The sequence below is a fragment of the Mirounga leonina genome, unplaced genomic scaffold, assembly GCF_011800145.1.
Source record: "Mirounga leonina isolate KUSES-001 unplaced genomic scaffold, KU_Mleo_1.0 Mir_94, whole genome shotgun sequence".
NCBI classification, from domain to species: Eukaryota; Metazoa; Chordata; class Mammalia; order Carnivora; family Phocidae; genus Mirounga; species Mirounga leonina.
This window is the reverse complement of record NW_023270855.1, coordinates 46,589,641-46,610,025: the sequence shown is the minus strand read 5'-3', so window position 1 is coordinate 46,610,025 and position 20,385 is coordinate 46,589,641. Positions and strand designations below refer to the sequence as shown.

Sequence of the window (20,385 nt, the reverse complement as noted above, 5' to 3'; positions counted from 1 at the left end):
CAGATGCGAAGCCCCTCATCAACCGTGGCGCAGTGGTGATCAAGAAATATTCGAGGCACCGTGCTCCAGCAGGCAGGCAGTATCACCGAGAAGGCAACCAAGGTACAGAGGGGAGAGGCAGCCAGCCCAAGGCCACCAGCTGGAGGGTAGAACCTGAGTCTGCCCCCGTGTCCAGGCCTCAGTTTTCATGTCTGTGAAATGGGGATAAGACAGTGCTTCATCCAGAAAACCAGGGGGCAGTTGTATTTCAGAATTGGGAGTTTTTTTGGGGCGCCTGGGTGGCTCAGTCATTGAGTGTCTGCCTTGGCTCAGGTCATGATCCCAGGGTCCTGGGATCGAGCCCCGCATCAGGCTCCCTGCTTGGCGGGGAGCCTGCTTCTCCCTCCCCCACTCCCCCTGCTTGTGTTCCCTCTCTCGCTGTGTCTCTCTGTCAAATAAATAAATAAAATCTTAAAAAAAAAAAAAAAGAATTGGGAGTTTTTTGTATCTTAAGAAAGTAATCGAGGGTAAAAGATGTTGTATATTGTGTGATGCCCCTGGGGGCCTAGGAAGAGCCATTAAGCAATGGCATAAATAAGGGATAACAGGGATACAAAAGGATAAATGACCACGGTAAGTGGACTGGGTCAGCTCGGGAGGGGGGAGATGAAGGAGGAGGGGGAGGTGGTTCCTCTGTCACGGGAAACTGGGTTCTCCTCCTGGTGGGTGTCCAGCCGGAAGACAACCAAGCCAAAGAGTGGGAAAAGGAAGGGTTTTATTTGCAACAAGTAGGGAGACCACCGAGGATATTTCCCAAAGCAGTGTCCTCTCCCTCCATACGACAAAATTGGGGAAGTTTTAAGCTAAGAGTGCATGCATAATCATGAAGGGGCTGGGCAAAGGAAAGATCAGTAGAGAACTGGGGCAAAAGTCATCAGTGTTTTGAGAGCTCAAAGGGGTTTAAATCCTGCAATGCCTCAAGACTGTGTCCAACACGTCCAACGTTTACTTCTGAAAAAGCACTGGGAGTTTTACCCCTGATTTATTGTTTCTGAGATGGTGAGGCTCTCCCCTGGCCTGGTAGTGGCTGTTAATTTTCCTAGGAAGTTCTGCAATTGGACTTGACAATGTGCTTGGGCAATGAGGGCCAGTCAGGTGTAGATCACAAAGTGGCTGGGAACCTAAAATGACTTCTCTTGTATTAAGAAAGCTATGGTTCATCTTTCTTTTTCGGGAACCCCTCACTCTATCTGCCTACACCTACACCTGGAGTTCTGGCACCACCTTAAGAAAAAGTTGGGTTTCCAGAGCCTTTTAGATTTGGGGATTTTGGACTGAGGACCCATAAGAGTATCTCCAGGAGCTGTGGGCAGAGTTGGAAGAGTTTGATTGTCACGGGCACTATTTAGTGAGGTCTCAGTAAACTTGGTAGGATGGAGAAGGGGAGAGGGAAGAAAGGGGGAGGGGAGGAAGAGGAAGGGAGGAAGAAGGAAGCCAGGAGGGTAGGGGAGGGGGTAAGAGGAGGGGTAGAGAGGAGGAGGGACAGAGCAGAGAGAAGGGGAAAGAAGTAGGTGGAGGAGCAAAGAAAGGGGAAGGGGAAGAAAGGGGGAGGGAAGGAAGAAAGCTGAAGTGGGGTGTAGAGAACGGAAGGAGGAGGGGGAGGAAGTGGGGAAGAATGGAGGTATCAGGGTCAGAGAGAGGTGGGGGAGGAGAAGTTCAGGGAAGAAGGAAAGGGGAGGAGGTGGGGGGAGGTGGGAGAGCAAGCCTCCAGCCCACATTTGTGAATGAGTGAATCTCAACTCCAACTAATGTGACAGCTCCAGTCCTCAGTTTCTTGACCTGTAAAATGGGGTGAGCACAACAGTGCTACCTGACAGGATAAGAGTGCAGCTGTAGTTACCGGTCATTACTGACTCTGCTGATCTCTGGCCCCAACTGGTGGCTGGCTCTGGGCCTGTCCTCCAGATCTGCCTCCTTGCCCCCCATTCCACCAACCCTGGGCAACTACAGGGACCAGTGGTAGCATGTGGGAGGGGTGGGAGCCTGCCCAACCCTGTCCTCCAAATGGTGCTGGAAGCAGGCCCTGGCTACCTCCCAAGGAGAGAGCTGAGAAGGTCGGCCAAAGCAAGGCAGAAAACAAGCTGGGGTGGGGTGGGCAGGGGGGCAAAGGAGGCGGAGCTTGGAGGGAGGGATCCAAGGCAGTGGCCTGCATTCGCAGGACACAGGCAGAACAGGGCCCAGGAGTCTGCAGAAATAGAGGTTCTGGAGGGCCCACCTTCTCAAGCTAGGTTTGGAGTCCTCTGTCTTGGCCTCATCGTCCCTGCCTGAGCTTCTGGGAACCCACGAGGAAGCAGCCAAGACTGAGGGTCTGTGAGCCGCTCCAGGTCAGCCAGGGACCAGGGTGGTGGGCAGCCAGGCCAGCGCTGGCCCGTGCCTGATCAGGAGGTGGGCTTTTGGGTCTCTGGGTGGGCATTTAGGACTTTGGGTGTGGGCGGGTGGGAACCTGGTGTGTGGATTTTGCCCTCCTTGGGCTCCTGGGGTGTTACGCTGAGAATTTGACAAGATTTTGCGATATGGATTTGGGATAAGTTGGGTCCTTGAAATGTATCATTAAGACTGAGGTGGGGTTTGGATTTAGAACCTTTTGGGGCTCCTAGGCTGAGTTTAAGACTGTCCAGATCCCTGGAATGTGTATTTAAGACCCAACAGGCGTCCGTGCCTAGATTTAGGACAAACGGGGCAAGAATCCAGTGCAGACAGGCCCTGGATGTGAACCAGGACTTTCTGGTCCCCCCCCCCTCCCGGTAAGAATCCGTTTGTCATCTAGAGCTCAGCCTGGAGCCACGCCCCTAGGCTGCGGGCGCACGTGTTTTCTAAACGCCGCGCGGAGGCGGGTGGGGGGAGCGGTTTGGGTGTCTCCAAGACAGCGGACGCCCTCTCTGGGCCATTCTAGCCCCCGGGTCTCGTTGGCCGTTGTCTCTCTGGCCTGGGGCCCCTCTCTATGGTCATGGCCTCCGGAAAGGGGCGGGCCTTGGCTAAGAGGCTGAGGAGCTCGGAGCTAGACAGGTCGGAAGAGGGCCTTGGGGCGGGCCTGGGCTGGCAGATGGGGAGGGGCCTAGGCTCTAGGTGGGCCAGAGGGAGGTCCGGAGGACGACGATTGGGCCAAAGCCTGAGGGCGGGGCTAGTGGCCAGGGGTGGAACGTGGGCCTGGGGTTGGGGGCGGGCCAGGCCTGGGACTAGGGGGAGGGGCGTGCGTTTGTGGGCGGGACCAGCGGGCAGGCTGGGGGCGGGGCCCAGTGAGTGGCGGAGTAGGGCTAGAAGCAGGACTTGGAGGAAAGCCCAGGACCTGTGGGTACTGGGGTGGATCCTGTAACCGAGGACAGCGCTAGGTCAAGGCAATGGGGGAAAGCTGGTCAAGTGACTGGGAAGGGCCTCTGTCTGTGGTAGGGACGAGGTGGAGCCCATGCTTGGGGCCAAGTCGTGAGAGTGGGGCTTGGGTTCAGAGTCCAGCCGCTAGGTCAAACATGCGGTAGGGCTTGACAGTGACTGGCGGAGTCCTAGAGCTGCGTCTGAGGGCGTGGCCTGTACTAATAATTGGCAAAGAAGCCTGAGCCGGGCTAGGAACACAAAGGGAGGCCTGTGTCCCGCGTGGGACGGGGCGGAGCCCTGATCCGGGGGCGGAGTCTGTCCGGGACCGGGCCAATTCCAGGCATGGGGGCGGGGCCTGGCTCGAAGGGGGTGGCCTGGGCTCTCCGAGGAGGCGGAGCCGAGGCCTGGGGGCGGGGCCCGGCTGGCCGGGGGCGGGGCCCCAGCGGTCCGCGGCCTCAGCGCTCTCCGCCTCCCCAGGATGCAGGCTCCCGGGGCAGGCTCGGCCTCGGTGGTCTCGCTCGTGCTGTTGTGGCTGCTGGGGCTGCCGTGGACCTGGAGCGCAGCGGCGGCGCTCGGCGTGTACGTGGGCGGCGGCGGCTGGCGTTTCCTGCGCATCGTCTGCAAGACCGCAAGGCGGGACCTCTTGTGAGTGCAGTTGGGGCCTGGGCCCCAGCCGGCTGCGCATCTTGAGGGTGATCAGAGGGAGGGTGTTGCAGGGGCGGAGTCGGGGGCCCTGAGGGCTTGGGCAGAGAGGCTTTGGAGACTGGAGGCGATGCTTAGATGAGGGCGGGGCTAGAGGCGGGGCCAGGGCCTGAAAGAGTGACGGGTTGGGGGGGGTCTCTTGAGGGGAAATGCAGGGGATAACTTGAGGGTCTCTGGAGGGAGATGAGTAAGTTTCAAGATTCTAGAGGCTGTTTGGGAGACCTCAGGGGGCTGGAAGGTAACTTGGGGATCTTTGGGCAGCTGGTAGGGGTTCCAGAGAGCTGGGGCTGATTGGGAGGCCGTGGGTATTTGGGGTCTTTGTGGGGACTTGGTGACGGTGAGAGGCCTCTAGAGGCTCTTCAGGGATTCTGGTAGGTCCCTAAGGGCCCACAGTGGCGACCCAGTGGTCTTTGGGGGCTGCAAAGACACTTTGGGGTTTTTTAGGGCTTTCTCGGGGGGGGTGAGGGATGAAGGGGCTTCTTGAGGCATCTGTAAGAGACTTTTAGGGTTCCTGAAGGGTGTGTATCTCCTGGGGGCCATTTACCGGTTTCTCTGTGGCCCGGGGCGCTCTTTGAGAGTTTGGGATCTGTGCAGGATTTGAGGGGTTCAGGGTCTGTGGAGAGGTTTTTGTGTATTCCAAGACTTGTTTGGGGATCTCTAGAGACCGTGATCTCTCACGAGGGGATTTTGGTGTCGTATACAGGTATCCTTGGAAGAAGGTCTCTGGGGTGTCTCCGAGGGGCTTGCTTGAAGAAGCTGTTGGGGGTCCTCCTGGGTTGAAATAAGGGTTGCTGGGGATTCCCATCAGAGCAAATCTTAGTAACAGCCCCCACATAGGAATGCCTGAGCACCTGCTGTGGATCGGCGAAGCTGATCCTCTCAGGGGAGGTGGGGGAACTAACAGGCTCTGTGAGCGGCAGGATGGTGTGGAGCTGGGGAAAGGTCCACTGCCAATTGGTTCTGAACCTTCTAGATTCGTCCTTTTCTCTCCATGCCCTGGCCCCTGCCTCTGGTCTTTCTGACATGCAGATTTGACCATGCCGTCTGTTCACACACCCTCCACAACCCCCATCCTCTGCAGGAGAAAGATTCAACCTCCAGCTGGACACTAGGTTCTGTGACCTATGCCAGGATTTGCCCACTAGCCACTCCCCACCTCCATAGGTTCAACTGACCCTCACATCAACTTGCCTTGTCAGGCTCAGGATGTTCCCTCTGCCTGGAACGCACTGAACCCTTTTGCCTGGTGATGCCTCATGATGTTGCCTCCTTCAGGGGACCCTTTGCTGAATTTTCCTACTCAACACTCTCCCATGGTTCCTTGTTGCCCTTAGAATCTAGACCATGCGAGGTTTCTGACCATGTCCCCAACCTCTTCTCCTTTCTTTTCTTAAAAAAAATTTTTTTAGGGGCGCCTGGGTGGCTCAGTTGGTTAAGCGACTGCCTTCGGCTCAGGTCATGATCCTGGAGTCCCGGGATCGAGTCCCTCATCGGGCTCCCTGCTCGGCGGGGAGTCTGCTTCTCCCTCTGACCCTCCTCCCTCTCATGCTCTCTGTCTCTCATTCTCTCTGTCTCAAATAAATAAATAAAACCTTAAAAAAAATTTTTTTAAAGGTTTTATTTATTTATTTGAGACAGAGAGAGAGTGTGAGAGAGCACAAGCAGGGGGAGCGGCAGAGGGAGAGGGAGAAGCAGGCTCCTCAACTGAGCAGGGAGCCCCAATGTGGGGCTTGATCCCAGGACCCTGGGATCATGACCTGAGCCAAAGGCAGACACTTAGCCGACTGACCCACCCAGGCCTCTCCCCCCCTTCTTTCTTTTGTCACTCTTCCAGCTACACTGGCCTTCTTGCTGTTTGTTCCTCAACATGCTCAACCCTGGGGCCTTTGTACTTGCTGCTCCCTCTGCCTGGATCGCTCTTTCTCTTCCTTTTGCCTGGATCACTCGTGCTCTTCCTTTTCATCATGCCGTGGCTTGAGTGTCACCCCAGAGAGCCCTCTCCTGACACTGCGTCCCTGTATGCCCTCCCACCTTGCTGCTCTTTGGCAGAATGGCCAACATTTACAGAGTGCTCCCTCCATGCCAGGCATGCTAAACATGACTTCTTTAAGCCCTCCCAGCAACCCTGTGATGTGGCTGCTCTCTTGTCCCCATCTAACAGATGAGCAAACTGAGGCACAGCGTAGTTTGGTCACTTGCCCAAAGTCACACAGGAGGCAAGTAGTGGGGACAGGATTTGAACCGAGGCGGTGTGACTCCAAAGCTTGACTGGTTGCCACTAGCAGCATTTGTTATTTAAAATGATTTTTTAAAAAAGATTTTATTTATTTATTTGAGAGGGAGAGAGAGAGAGCACGAGTGGGAGGAGAGGCAGAGGGAGAAGCAGACTCCCCGCTGAGCAGGGAGCCCGATGTGGGGCTCGATCCCAGGACTCCGAGATCATAACCTGAGCCGAAGGCAGATGCTTCACCGACTGAGCCACCCAGGTGGTTGTAATTCTCTTATGTGTCTGCTTTCTCGCCTTTTAATTCTTGAGTTTCTTTCCCCCAACCAGGCTGTGGGCCCTGCGGGGGCACAAGAGAAGCTGTGTGGGGTCTTCATGCCACTGTGGACCTGGCCTCCACATAGGGTGGCACATGGCAGGAAGTCTTCCCTGGCTTCCTTGGGCTTGTCCAGGCCCCAGCTCTGCCTCACTGAGCCGGAGTATCTGTGCCTGGCTGCCTACCCCGGGGATGGGGCAGGAGCTGCGACGACTCCAGCTCCCTGACACAGGGTTTCACACACGTTTCTGTAGGAGGCAGCCTCCAAGATGGCCCAACCGCCTGGTCTTCACATTCTCATATGATCCCCCCTGCTTCAAGTGTGGGCTGGATCTAGCAACTTGCTTCCAATGAACAGAATACAGCAAAAGTAATAGGATATTATATCCAAGATTAGTAATACAAAAGACTGTGGTTTCCATCTTGGGTACCATCTCGGATCACTCCCTCCGGGAAAAGCTGGCTGCTGTGACGGGAGGCAGCCCACGTGAGTGAACTTGGAAGTGGATTCTGTCCCAGTGAAACCTTGAGATGACCCCAGCCCCAGCCAACACATTGATTGCAGTCTCACAAGACACCCTGAGCCAGAACCACCCAGCTAAGCTACTCCTGGCTTCCTGACCCTCAGAAACTGTGAGATAATAAATGTTTCCAGCTGATAATTTTGGAGGGAATTTGTTACACAGCGATAGCTAACTGACACAGCTTGTATAGCCCTCTCTAGGGGCCAGGCTTTGTAATGGTCTCACAGTCCTGTAAAGAAGGAATGCCTACTAACCTCACTTTACAGGTTGGTGAAGCAAGGCACAGAGAGATGAGGTCAGTTACCTAGGAATGCACAGCCAAGGAGGGCTTAGGGCACTGGAGTCCACGTTCTTAGCTACTATGTGGTGCTGGAGGTGGTGGTGGGGCTGCATTTAGACCCGGGGATCAGAAAATATTTAAGCACCTGGCCCCACTTCATCCTGTATCCCGTATTTGTGGCACGAAATCTGATCCCGTTTATCCGTGTTGGGTTTCTTTCTGCCCTGGTGCTCTGGGGTTCGGGGTGAAAACATGAGGGGGCAGAAGGAACAGAGAGTGAGAAAAGGTCTCAGGAAGGGCCCAGAGGCGGACAGTGGCTTCTTTGTCTCCGGGTGGGGGTGGCTTGGGCTGCCGCCAGGTGGGGCAGCCCAGGCATGTGGTTGGAGCTGAGCACTGGAATCCACTGCCTGCCCACATGGATGTACTCCAGAGAAAATGGGGGCGAGGGCAGGATGGGACAGGCGGTGAGGGCTGGGCCCCATCATGAATGTTCATGTAACCTGATCATGATTAGCTCCAGCCTCAGTGACTGTTTCCTGGAGTGTCACCTATGGATGGGGGACCTCCTTGCGGGGGCTACTTCCTGTGGCTCCCAGCCTTGCTGGTGGTCCTTTTCCCATGGCTATAAAAGTAGCATCAGCTCCTGGGGTCCTTGGGGTGCTCTGTCAGGTTTACTCACAGGAAGCGCTTAGAGAGGAGCTGGGTACCCAGTAGGCACTCAGATGCATTGTTGCCGATTGCCGTCAGCTGGTAGAGGGGGCCTTGGTGGTAGGTTGGATGGTTGGGGGCTGGGTGGCCAGAGCCAGCGTGTCTAGCTGTGGACCTCAGCTCTGCCCCTTGCTGGCCTGTGGAGCATTACCCCCGGGTTCAGTTCCTCCATCTGTAAAAATAGTCCTTATGTAGTACCTCCTCCTCAAGAAGCATGCATTGAACACGTCCTGTGTGCAACATGGGCATTTGGCTTGTCACATGGTACATGGTGAACGCTTTATTAATGCTTTGTGGCAAGCCTGAGGAAGAGCAGAGGGACCCTGCTGGGGGCCTGATTCTGGGCTGTTCTGCCCTGACTTGCTGTGTGACCTTGAACATGTGAATTCACCTCTCTGAGCACCCACCCACCTCATCCTGTCACCTGTCACATGGAAATCTTAGGACCCTACTTTGGAGGGTGGCCATAAGGTTAGCTCCGTGACTGGCACCGAGTAGGTGCTCAATAAATGCCAAGGCTGCTCATCTTAGCTATTCTGTTTACTGTTGAATGGGTGAGATATCAGGATCTGATCAGGGAGGTGGATGGGTGGATATATAGACAGCTATATTTTATTTTATTTTGAACAGATTTTATGTATTTATTTATCAGAGAGAGAGGGAGGGAGAACGTGAGCAGGGGGAGGGGCAGAGGGAGAGGGAGAGGGAGAAGCAGACTCCCCACTGAGCTGGGAGCCTGATGTGGGGCTCAATTCCAGGATCGTGGGATCATGACCTGAGCCGAAGGCAGATACTTAATCGACTGAGCCACACAGGTGTCCCGACGCTGTCTTTTAATATTTTTTCACTTTTTTTGTGTAATAGTCAATATATAACATATGGTACAAAATTCAAATGTTAGGGGCACCTGGGTGGCTCAGATGGTTAAGCATCTGCCTTCGGCTCAGGTCATGATCCCAGGGTCCTGGGATCGAGCCCTGCATCGGGCTCCCTGCTCAGTGAGGAGTCTGCTTCTCCTTCTCCCTCTGCCTCTCTCCCTGCTCATGCTCTCTCTCTCTCTGTATCTCTGTGTCTCAGATGAATAAATAAAATCTTAAAAAAAAAATTCAAATGTTAGAGAGAGGTTTACAGTGAATGTTGTCCTCTCTGCTGCTCCCAGCCCTGCAGTTTCCTTCCTCTGAGGCATCTTCTGTCTCTTTCCCAAGATACAGTTACAGGAATATGCACAGACCTTCCTGTTCTCCGTGCCTACAGATGGCTGCACATTCTCCATCATATTTCTCACCTGGTGCCTTCTTTCCATTTTTCTTGTAATTTTTACTTTTATTAAAGTCATGCAAGCTTCAAGATGAAAGACGCTAAGCCTTCTACCTCAAGCGGCAGCTGTGTCCCCTACCTTTCACCCACACCCACATTTTTCCTTCCCTACCTGGAATGACTCTTACCTCTTGTATGAATCTTTTGGGCTTTAACTCCATATCTCTAAATGGCTTATGTGGCAATATCTGCATTTTTTCAGTTGGAGATTTGATCTGTCATCTACCTCCATGGAATAGGAGGATGTGACATCCCTTTATCCCCCTTGTCCTCACTCTCTTCCTATCTCTCTATATGCATGTACACCTGTTTCCTGGGTCCCTGGTGGTTTTCTTCTTTGGTTTACTCCTTTGATCTGTTGCAACACATCCTTATTAGTTTTTGGAGAAATATGGATGAGAAATTAATTTTTTGAGAACCTTTATGTATGAAAACATTTTAATTTCCAACCCTCACACTTGACTGATGGTCTGGGTATAGACTTCTAGGTTGGAAATTATTTTCCTTCGAAAATGAAGGCATTTCTTCTCACATGATTATTGTTCAGAAGCCTGAAACCCTTCCAATTCCTGATTTTTTTTTTTGTTTTTGTTTTTTTTCTTTCTGAAAGCTTGTGGGATCTTTTCAAGATGGTGGGCTATTTCCATTCATTGTATGATCTGTTGGTTGGTTTCAGGTCAATGAATTTTTCTTGAATGATATTGATGATTTACTTAACCTTTATTTCCTTTGTTCTTCTTGGAACTCCTGTTATTCAGTACCTGGAACAGCATTTGGCTTGGTAACTATTTATTGAAAATGTAATTTGGACCTTCTGGGCTGGTTCTCTAATTTCTTTTTTATTCCCCTTTTATTTTCCATCTCTATCTTTTTATCCTACTTTCTGTGGTAGTTCTTCAAACATACCTTCTAACCTTTCTATTCATGTTTGACTTATGTCCTCACATTTGAAATTTTTTATTGTGATCATTATTGTTTAAAGTAAATAGATTCTATTTTTAATTTTTTATAGACTTCATTTTTTAAAGATTTTGTGTATTTGACAGAGAGAGCACGCAGAAGCAGGGGGAACAGCAGGCAGAGGGAAAGGAAGAAGCAGGCTCCCCACGGAGCAGGGAGTCCAATGTGGGGCTCAATCCCAGGACCCCAGGATCATGACCCAAGCTGAAGGCAGACGCTTAACTGACGGAGCCACCCAGGTGCTCCAAGACTTCATTTTTATTTATTTATTTGACAGAGAAACAAAGACAGCGAGAGAGGGAACACAAGCAGGGGGAGTGGGAGAGGGAGAAGCAGGCTTCCCGCTGAGCAGGGAGCCCAGTGTGGGGCTCGATCCCAGGTCCCTGGGATCATGACCTGAGCCGAAGGCAGACACCTAATGACTGAGCCACCCAGGTGCCCAAGACTTCATTTTTTTAAAAAAGATTTATTTATTTGAGAGAGAGAGTGTGTGCATGCAAGTTGGGGGAGGGGCAGAGGGCGAGAATCTCAAGCAGACTCCCCGATCCCATGGCCCCAAGATCATGACCTGAGCTGAAATCAAGAGTTGGATGCTCAGAAACAGCCACCCAGGTGCCCAAGACTTCTTCTTCTTTTTTTTTAATTATCAGTTTTAGGTTTACAGAAAAATTGATCAGAGAGTACAGAGTTCCCATATATCCCCTTACCCTCTCCCACAGTTTCCCCTATTATTAAGATCTTTTACTAGTGTAGGATACTTGCTACAATTGATAAACCAATATTGGTACATTTTTATTAACTAAAACTCACATTTTTTTTCTTTTCTTTCTTTTTAAGTAGGCTCCACCCCCAATGTGGAGCCCAACATGGGGCCTGAACTCATTACCCTGAGATCAAGACCTGAACTCTGATCAGGAGTCGGTCGCTTAACCAACTGAGTCACTCAGGCGCACCATGAAACTCATATTTTTCGTTAGGGTTTATTCTGTGTGTTGTACATTCTTTGGTGCCCTCACATTTTAATTTTCCAGGAATTTTTTTTCATTCCCTGAAAACTTTTTCTAATAGTATCTCATTCTTGTTTTGTGGATGCAATATGTTTTCTTATATCTCCAAGGATATTATTGATATTATTAGTTTTGTTTTCTCTTTGCACAGTCTCTTTTTCCTCAAAAATTTTCTTCCTGGTTTATTTTAGTTTCCATCATCTCTAGTAGAGGAAATCCCCAGGAGTCTGAATCCTTGGTTGTAAATCCATTTAGAAGCTTTCAGCATGGGTATATATGTGGTGAGTAGGGAGGTCTTTTCTTTTCTTTTTTTTTTAAGATTTTTTTTTTTTAATTTATTTAACAGAGATAGAGAGAGAGCACAAGTAGGCAGAGCAGCAGACAGAGGGAGAGGGAGAAGCAGGCTCTCCGCCGAGTAGGGAGCCCGATGCGGGGTTCGATCCCAGGACCCTGGGATCATGACCTGAGCCGAAGGTGGCCGCTTAACCGACTGAGCCACCCAGGCGCCCCGGGGGGGGTCTCTTCAACTGTGAGTTTCTTGACAGGGTTGCCTGGCCAAGTGGTGCTTTGGGGAAACTTTAGTCGCAGTGTGTTTGGGTCTTTCCTCTGGGCCTGGTCAGATTCCTCACAGGAAGCTCTTCTGGTCTCCTGCCTAGAGGGTACAGGCCTTACCAGCAGGATCCCAGGAATGCAGAGGGGACAAGTGTTAGGGGCTCAGCATCTGGCAGATAAACATTCATTTTACACCCATTTGCAGGGAGGTGCCCCATCTGGAAACCTTCCTGTGGATGGACCTCCAATCTTCTCTGGTGTGCAAGGTGATCACTTAAAAAAAATGTATCGAGGGGCGCCTGGGTGGCTCAGTTGGTTAAGCGTCCAACTCTTGGTTTCAGCTCAGGTCATGGTCTCAGGGTTGTGAGATCAAGCCCCCGTGGGGCACTGCGCTCAGCGTGGTCTGCTTATCCCTCTCCCTCTGCTGCTCCCCCTGCTCTCTTTTTAAAATAAATAAATACAATTGTTAAAAAAAAAAAAAGAGGGGCACCTGGGTGGCTCAGTCAGTTAAGCGTCCACCTTCAGCTCAGGTCATGATCCCAGGGTCCTGGGTTCCAGCCTCGCATCGGGCTCCCTGCTCAGTGGGAAGTCTGCTTCTCCCTCCCCCTGCTCTTGTGCTCTCTCTTGCTCTCTCTTTCCCTCTCAAATAAATAAATAAAATCTAAAAAAAATGTGTTGAAATATAATTTACATGTAATATTATATTAGTTTCAGGTGTGCAATGTAATGATTTGATATTGTACATATTGTGAAAGGATCACCACAATAAGTCTAGTTAACATCCATTACCACACATAGTTACATGCTTTTTTTCTTGGGATGGGAAATTTTAAGATCTATTTTCTTTTGGTGCACCTGGGTCGCTCAGTCGTTAAGCGTCTGCCTTGGGCTCAGGTCATGATCCCAGGGTCCTGGGATTGAGCCCCGCATTGGGCTCCCTGCTCAGCGGGAATTTGCTTCTCCCTCTCCCACTCCCCCTGCTTGTGTTCCCTCTCTCTCTGTCTCTGTCAAATAAATAAATAAAATCTTTTTTTTTTTTTAAAGATCTATTTTCTTAGCAACTTTCAAATATGGAATACAGTATAGACAATCCCTGGCCTTACAATTTTTCCACTCTACGGTGATGCAAAAGTGATATGCATTCAGTAGGAACTGTACTTTGGATTTTGAATTTGGATCTTTCCCCAGACTACCGACAGGGGGTATGAGACTTTCTGTGATGCTGGGCAGAAGCCACATAGCCACAGTTCCCAGGCAGCCCTATGATCATGGACGTGAATGACCCACACAAGCATTCTATTTTTCACTTTAGTACAGTATTCAATAAATTATGTGAGATATTCAACACTTAATTAAATAAGCTTCGTGTTGGGCGCCTGGGTGGCTCAGATGGTTAAGCGTCTGCCTTCGGCTCAGGTCATGATCCCAGGGTCCTGGAATCGAGTCCCACATCGGGCTCCCTGCTCCACAGGAAGCCTGCTTCTCCCTCTGCCTCTCTCTCTCTGTCTCTCTCTCTGTCTCTCATGAATAAATAAATAAAATCTTTTTTTAAAATAAATAAATAAATAAGTAAGCTTTGTGTTAGGTTATTTTGCCCACTGTGGGCTGATATAAGTGTTTTGAGCACCTTTAAGGTAGGCCAGGCTAAGCTGTAATGTTTGTTCGGTTAGATGTATTAAATGCATTTTCAACTTAGGGTATTTTCAACTTACGATGGATTTATTGGGATGTAACACCACTGTAAGTCGAGGAAGATCTGTATTTTTTTTTTTAAGATTTTTTATTTATTTATTTGACAGAGAGAGAGACAGCGAGAGAGGGAACACAAGCAGGGGGAGTGGGAGAGGGAGAAGCAGGCTTCCCACTGAGCAGGGAGCCTGATGCAGGGCTCGATCCCAGGATCCCGGGATCATAACCTGAGCCTAAGGCAGACGCTTAACGACTGAGCCACTCAGGTGCCCTGAGGAAGATCCGTATTATCAACTGTTGTCACCATGTTGTACGTCACATCCCCATGACTTACTGATGTTATATAGGAGGTTGCCCGCTAGACACATTTCTACCTATTCCTCACTTGAGCCCAGGATTCAGCTTTCTCCCCGCTCCAGGGACCCCCACCTGTTGTCACTGCTCCCCAGCTTCCAAAAGTGGGGTAATTTGGTCTCCATTCCCATTTTCCTAGTCTTTGTGTTCACATTAAAAAAAAAAAAATCCCTTTACTGGCTATTTTGGGAAGGGGGGTAGGGGGGAGAATAGGGAAGCACAATGATCAGTCAGTGTCTGGGTTTTTGATCTGCCATCTTTGTGTGAAATCACCCGTGACTTTTCTCACCTGTGGCTCCTTCCTCATCCATCTGTGTTGGGGCCCCATTCTCAAAAAGGCTACACAGCCTTCCATTGTAAAGACCGGCCATTGCTCATCGGACCCCTCCCCTACGGCAGGACATCGGGTTCTTCCCCATCTTCTGCTCATTGGAAGCTACAAATGAATAACACTATCATTTCTCCCATGTGACTTTAATGTGCCAAGACCGATCTTCTAATTAGTGGAATGATCCAGAGCCATGGAGAGAGTCCCATCACTGTGCAGTCTCCTCCCACTCTCTGCTTTGTTCACTCCTCTCTAGCCCACTGACCTGGGCTCTCTTTTAAATGTGTCAATCTCCTGCCTCCAGGCCTTTGCACTCATGGTGCTGTCCACCTAGAATGCTTACTCCTCCGAGCTTGCACTTACCTATGAGTGCAAGGAGTGTGAATCCCAATTCGGAATGGCATTGGCAGTAAGGAATATTTACAGCCACATGTAATGTGGAGTTCTGACATGAGATGGCTTTAGGTTGGTCAGTTCATGGTGCAGCATGTTGTCATTGACCCAGGTTCCTTCTGTCCTTTGTGCTCTGCCATCCTTGCTGCAAAGGTTTAGCGTCTCCAGCTGGGTACCCTCATGGTCTCATGGTGGCTGCTGTGGTTCCAGCCATTACATGTCAGTGACAGCTTCTCTGGGTAGAAGAAAGGGAACATGGGACTGCCATGTCCCATGTTGCAGGGATTGTGTGAAAGTGGCTGATGTGTTGCAGGAAAGTGTATGAGCTGGGAGTTCAAGGAGCCAAGGGGGTCAGCAGCCAGATTTCCAGGGATTTGAACATTGAGCAGAGGAGTGTCGTGTGCCCAGGGCAGGGTTCTGAGCAGGAGAGCAGCACAGCTAGACTGGTCTGCACCAAGGAGGAGGAAGGTGGCTCAGCAGGGGGGGTTTGGGGCAACCAGGCAGAAAGTGCACTTGTCGCTGGACGGTGGGAATGGAGACATGGGGTGCTGGAGTGAGAACAGTAAGCAAGACAGACAAAGGTCAAAGATAAAGCTTGGTATACAGGCATATCTCGTTTTATTGTACTTCGCAGATACTCTGGGTTTTACTGTTTTGCTTTGTTTTTTGGTTTTGGTTTATTTACTTATTTTTATTTTATTTTTTTTACAAATTAAAGGTTTGTGGCAACCCTGTGTTGCCACATCTCTTGGCACCATTTTTTCTCACAGCATTTGCTCATGTTTTGTCTCCGCGTCACATTTTGGTAATTCTTGCAATATTTCACAGTCTTTCATTATCATTATATTGGTTAACGGTGATCTGTGATCAGTGATAAGGACTCACCGAAGCCTCAGATGATGGTCAGCATGCTTTAGCTAAAGAACGGAGCTAAATAAAGTTTTTTTTTTTTGGAGGGGTGTGTTAAGATACGCACATTGGTTTTTTTTTTTTTTTAGATGTAAGGCTATTGTGCACTTAATAAATTAGAATATAGTGTAATGTAACTCTTATATGCCCTAGGAAACAAATTCATTTGATTTGCTTTGTGGTGTCATTTGCTGTATTGTGGTGGTCTGGAACCAAACCCACAGTATTTCCGACGTATGTCCGTATTCGCGTCCCGTGGCTGTTCTAGCAAAAGTAGCACGGACTGGGTGACTAAAGACAACAGAAATGAACTCTGCTATGGCTATAGAGGCCAGAAGTCTGAAATCGGGGTGTGGGCAGGGCTGGAGCTTTCTGGAGGCTCTGAGGGAGAATCTCCCATGCCTCTCTCCTGGCTTCCAGTGGCTGCTGGCACCGTGGCAGATCCTCGGTTTGAGGTTAGGTCCGCTCCAATCTCTGCCTCTGTTTTCACGTGGTCTTCTTCTCTACCTCTGTGTCTCCTCTTCTGTCTCTTATAAGGACATCTGTCATTGGCTTTAGGGCCCACCCTAATCCAAGATGATCTCTTCAAGGTCCTCGACTTAATTAGATCTACAAAGACCCTTTTCCCACACATGGTCACTTTCACAAGTTCTGGAGGCCAGGACTTGGACATATCTTTTGGGGACCACCATTCACCCCACTGTGAGGGAGTGGGGCCTGGGCCAGGGCAGAGCCAGGAGACCAGGAAGAGCTGACTACAGCGCTGGTCCCGTTGTGTGATGGTGGGGGCCGGGCTGGGCTGCTGAGATGGCTAGATTTTGGCTAGTCTGCATTGGAGAAAGTCATTTGTTCTATCCGTCCCCAAGGACCTCCTGGGTGCCACACCCCATCTGGGCTTGGGTGAATGCCATGTTCAGCGTGACATGCTTTGAATGTGTCAGGTACTGTTCCTGTCCGGTGGAGCCCACAGTCTAGCGAGGGAGAAGAATAATCGAGAAGGAAATGAGGACACAATAAAACATCAGAAATTGACAAGAAGGCTCAAACATGTTGGGTTGAGGCAGGGATCGCTGGTGGCGACTTCAGCCAGGGTGATTAGGGCAGGGCCTCCAGTGCAAGTAGGCAGATGAGAGGAGCCAACCTTGCAAAGACCTGGGGAAAGGAAGAGGGAAGAGCAGGTAGCAAAGCTCAGAGGCAGGATCCCGCTGGGCAGAGTAACAACGGACCCCTCTTATTCAACCCTTTTTCTTGTCTGGGCACTTAACACACTTGACAGGTATTAGGCTGAGAATTGCATTGTTTGGGTGGCTGCTCTGGACCCCGCTTCCTGTTTGTAAATAGGGCAGTAGCGGGACCTACACTTTGTTGAGCTGGAGATCACCTCAGAAGTCGTTAGGTTCAGTCTTCAGACATTCCAAGTAAGGAAACTGAGGCCTATAGAGAGGGCAGGATCTGCCCAGGCCCCACAGCTTTAGGCAGTCGAGGAGGCTTTGAATTAAGACCATGAACTCTAGGGCACTTTTTCCTTCTGGGCCATGCTGGGACTCAAAGCTCCCGGACAGATGCTTGAGAAATCAGTCCTGCCTCCTCCTTGGACCCTTACCCCTGGGGGCTTCCTGGGCTGACCCCTGCTCTTATAACTTGCTTGCTCCTCTCTCTTCCTCGCAGGGTAGATACGAGTGAAGTTGCTGGGTAGATAAAGTGCTAATTCCCTTCTGATTTCTTACTGACAGTGCTTCCTTCCGTGGGCAGAGGACAGCAACAGAGTTGATTGAGAATATAGGACGTGCTGGGCCCCGTCTTCAGAGATCTACCTCTGCCTCTTTTCTCCCCACCATGCCCTGGGAGGTGTGGAATCTTATGGTCCCCATCTACCGGGAGGCCCAGAGAGGGAGGCACCTGCCCGTGGCCACTGTATGAGTGTCGCTGGGCTACCATAACAAATGATCACAAACTCGGTGGCTTAAACCCACAGGAATTTGTCTTCTCCAGAGTTCCAGCGACCAGAAGCCTGCAATTGAGGTGCTGGCAGGACATGCTCCCTTGGAAGGCTCTAGGGGGAATTCTCTCTTGCCTCTTCCAGCTTCTGAGGGCTCCAGGTTTCACGAGGCTTGTGGCCACGCCACTCCAGTCTCCTCCCCTGTGTTTCTGTGTTCTCTCTCTCCTTAAAAAGACTGTCATTGGATTTAGGTCCCACCTGGGGAATCAGGATGATCTCATCTCCTGCGTACCTTAATTACATCTATAAAGACAGGAAGCCTGATGAGAGGTCTGGGGGAGAATATTCCAGCAGTGGCAACCGCATGGGCAAAGGCCCTGGGGCAGGAACGTTTGCTGTGCTGAAAATCAGGGAAGGAGGCGAGAGTGAGCTAGAGGAATAGAGGGTGATGAAGTGGGCAGACAGATGGGACTGGGGCAGGTAGGGCTTCACAGTCCCTTTGGAAGGTTAAAAGATTTTTGTTGGGGGAGGGCGCCTGGGTGGCTCAGTTGGTTAAGCATCTGACTCCTGTTTTTGGCTCAGGTCATGATCTCGGGGTCGTGCCCCGCATCGGGCTCCATGCTCAGCATGGAGCCTGCTTAAGATTCTCTTTCTCCCTCTCCCTCTGCCTCTTGCCCCTCTCTTAAAAACTAAAAAATAAAAATAAATAAAAGATTTTATTATGAAAGATTTCGTGCCTACCGAAGTGGAGAGAATAACGTAATGAGCCCATATGCCCATCCCCTAGCATCCATGACCTTCACTTGCTCTTCCTCCGCTGTTTGAGTCCCACTGGCACGTCCTTTCACCTGTTAGTTTTCTAGAGTCTGTCTCTGGAAGGCAAGGACTTCCCCTTTTTAACCTTGCTGCAAGACAGTCTTCCTGAGTTTTCTTGTTCATTTTTATTGTAGTAAAGAGTGTATAAAATTTACCTTAGTGACATTGAGCACACTTCATTGTTACATAACCACCACCTCTGTCTGGTTCCAGAACATTTCCATCACCCTAAAAGGAAACCCCGTTCCCATTAGCAGTCATTTCCCCTCCCTCTAGCCCCTGGCAACCACCAACTGGCTCTGTTTTCATGGGCTGTTTTTGAGGTATCACTTACATATAATAAAATACACCCATGCTAAGTGTACGTTTGGGGTTTTGACAAAGGTCCACATCCAGGTAACCACCACCATCAAGATACAGAACATTCCCATCTCCCCACAAGACTCCTCCTGCCCCTTTGCCATCAGTATTCCAGCCCCCCAGCCCCAGCCCTGGCCCCCTGCTCCCACCGATCTGCTTCTCCCACCTGATCAGCTTCGCCTGTGCAAAGCAGGTGCTCGCCGCCATCTGGGGCGTGAAGGAATCTGTGCCTCTGTGCTGGTCGCCAGGAGGGGCGGGATGCTGGGCTCCGGGTTTAGGGGCTTGAATGTAGTCATTCAGCCTCTGTTTGCTGAGCACCTTATGTGCCAGGCTCCTGGTCAGATGCTTCCCCTGGTCACTGCCAACAGAGGCTTTGATGAGCAGAGCTCTGGGATTGGAGGCCGTCGGTCACCCTGAGAGTAACAGGGCAGGCACCCAGAGGGAACGGTGGGCAGCAACCTGCCCAAGACCCTTTATTTATGCTCCTCACAGCTGTCCCCATGCCTGCCCCTCTTCACAGCGGCCTTGCCCTGAGACCTTGCCCCTCCTCTCACCAAAGATCTGGCCAGCCACAGAGATGTGACTGCTTTTTTGGGGCTGCGGGGTTCAGGCCTGGCCTGGGAGCTCCAGATGCCTCTCTCTCTTCCTCCAACACTGTCCTTTGGGATTATTTGTGGCAGGCTCACTGCGCTCCAGGAGAGTGGGGCCTCAGTCTATCTCCACTGCTGTCTCTCCAGGGCCTAGAACAAAAATAGACATAAGTCCCTGTCATCCAGAACAGGGAGAGATAGCCCAGGGGCAAGATGGTAGATCAGTACCCTGCATATGGTATTTGACAGTATAAATGCTGTGTTGAAAAAAAAAAAAACAACAAAACAAAGCAGGGACCAGAAAGGGGTGGTGGTGGTACAGTAACAGATGGGTGTCCAGGAATGGCCACCCGAGAGGGTGGCATTTGAGCCAAGACCTGATGGAAGTGGGGGGAGGAGCCATGTGGATGTTGGCAGAAGAGTGGTCCAGGCAGAGGGCATGGCCTGTGCAAAGGCCCTGAGGTAGGAGCGTGCCAGGTGTGCTCAAGGAACAGCAAGGAAGCCCTGTGGCTGGAGTGAGTGAGCGAGGGGGAGGTGGCAGGGGGAGCAGGATGGAAAGGGAGGTGGAGTGGGAGAAAGTTGGAGGGGGAGAAGGGTTATGTCTGGGTCACCACTGGGTCTTGCCCATCATGGGCCTGGCATATGGTAGGTGCTCATTATTTGGGAGAGGAGTGGGAGAGTCTGTCTCTGTGCTGGCTGCTACCTCTAGGGATGGAGGGCACACTGAGGTCCAGGTTCGGGGACACGAGCACAGTCCGGCCTGTTTACGGGGCACCTGGTACGTGCCAGGCTCCTCGGCCAATGCAGATGTGACTCCTCCTGGGTGCTCACAATCTGGGGGTGGGGGGAATACACTCATTACCGAGTGGCTTTGCACAGGGGCTTTGATGGAGTATAGGGGATAGGGAGAGCTCCCAAGGTGGTCAAGAGAGCATTTTCTGAGCGCAGCCAGTGCCTGCCCCAGTCTGGCCCCATTTGGGGGACTCTATGCCTTGATGGAGGAGCAGTGGGCACGTGCAGGGGCTGAGCCCTGGAAATCTTCCTGGAGGAGATGATGAGGACGCCAGTT

General features: G+C 51.1%; 1 protein-coding gene across 2 annotated transcripts in view; it reads left to right on the top strand.

The window, feature by feature from the left end:
- Positions 1-2,171: 2,171 nt before the first annotated feature.
- Positions 2,172-20,385, top strand: part of SLC27A1 (solute carrier family 27 member 1) — a 30,608-nt gene continuing 12,394 nt past the window's right edge. The window contains exons 1-2 of one of the 2 annotated variants that reach the window (XM_034998540.1): positions 2,172-2,424; positions 3,826-3,993. In XM_034998540.1, the coding sequence (XP_034854431.1) occupies positions 3,827-3,993 (167 nt within the window). In that variant the 5' untranslated portion in view covers positions 2,172-2,424; position 3,826. The remainder of the gene's footprint in view (positions 2,425-3,825; positions 3,994-20,385) is intronic. The other variant, XM_034998539.1, reaches the window with a different exon arrangement.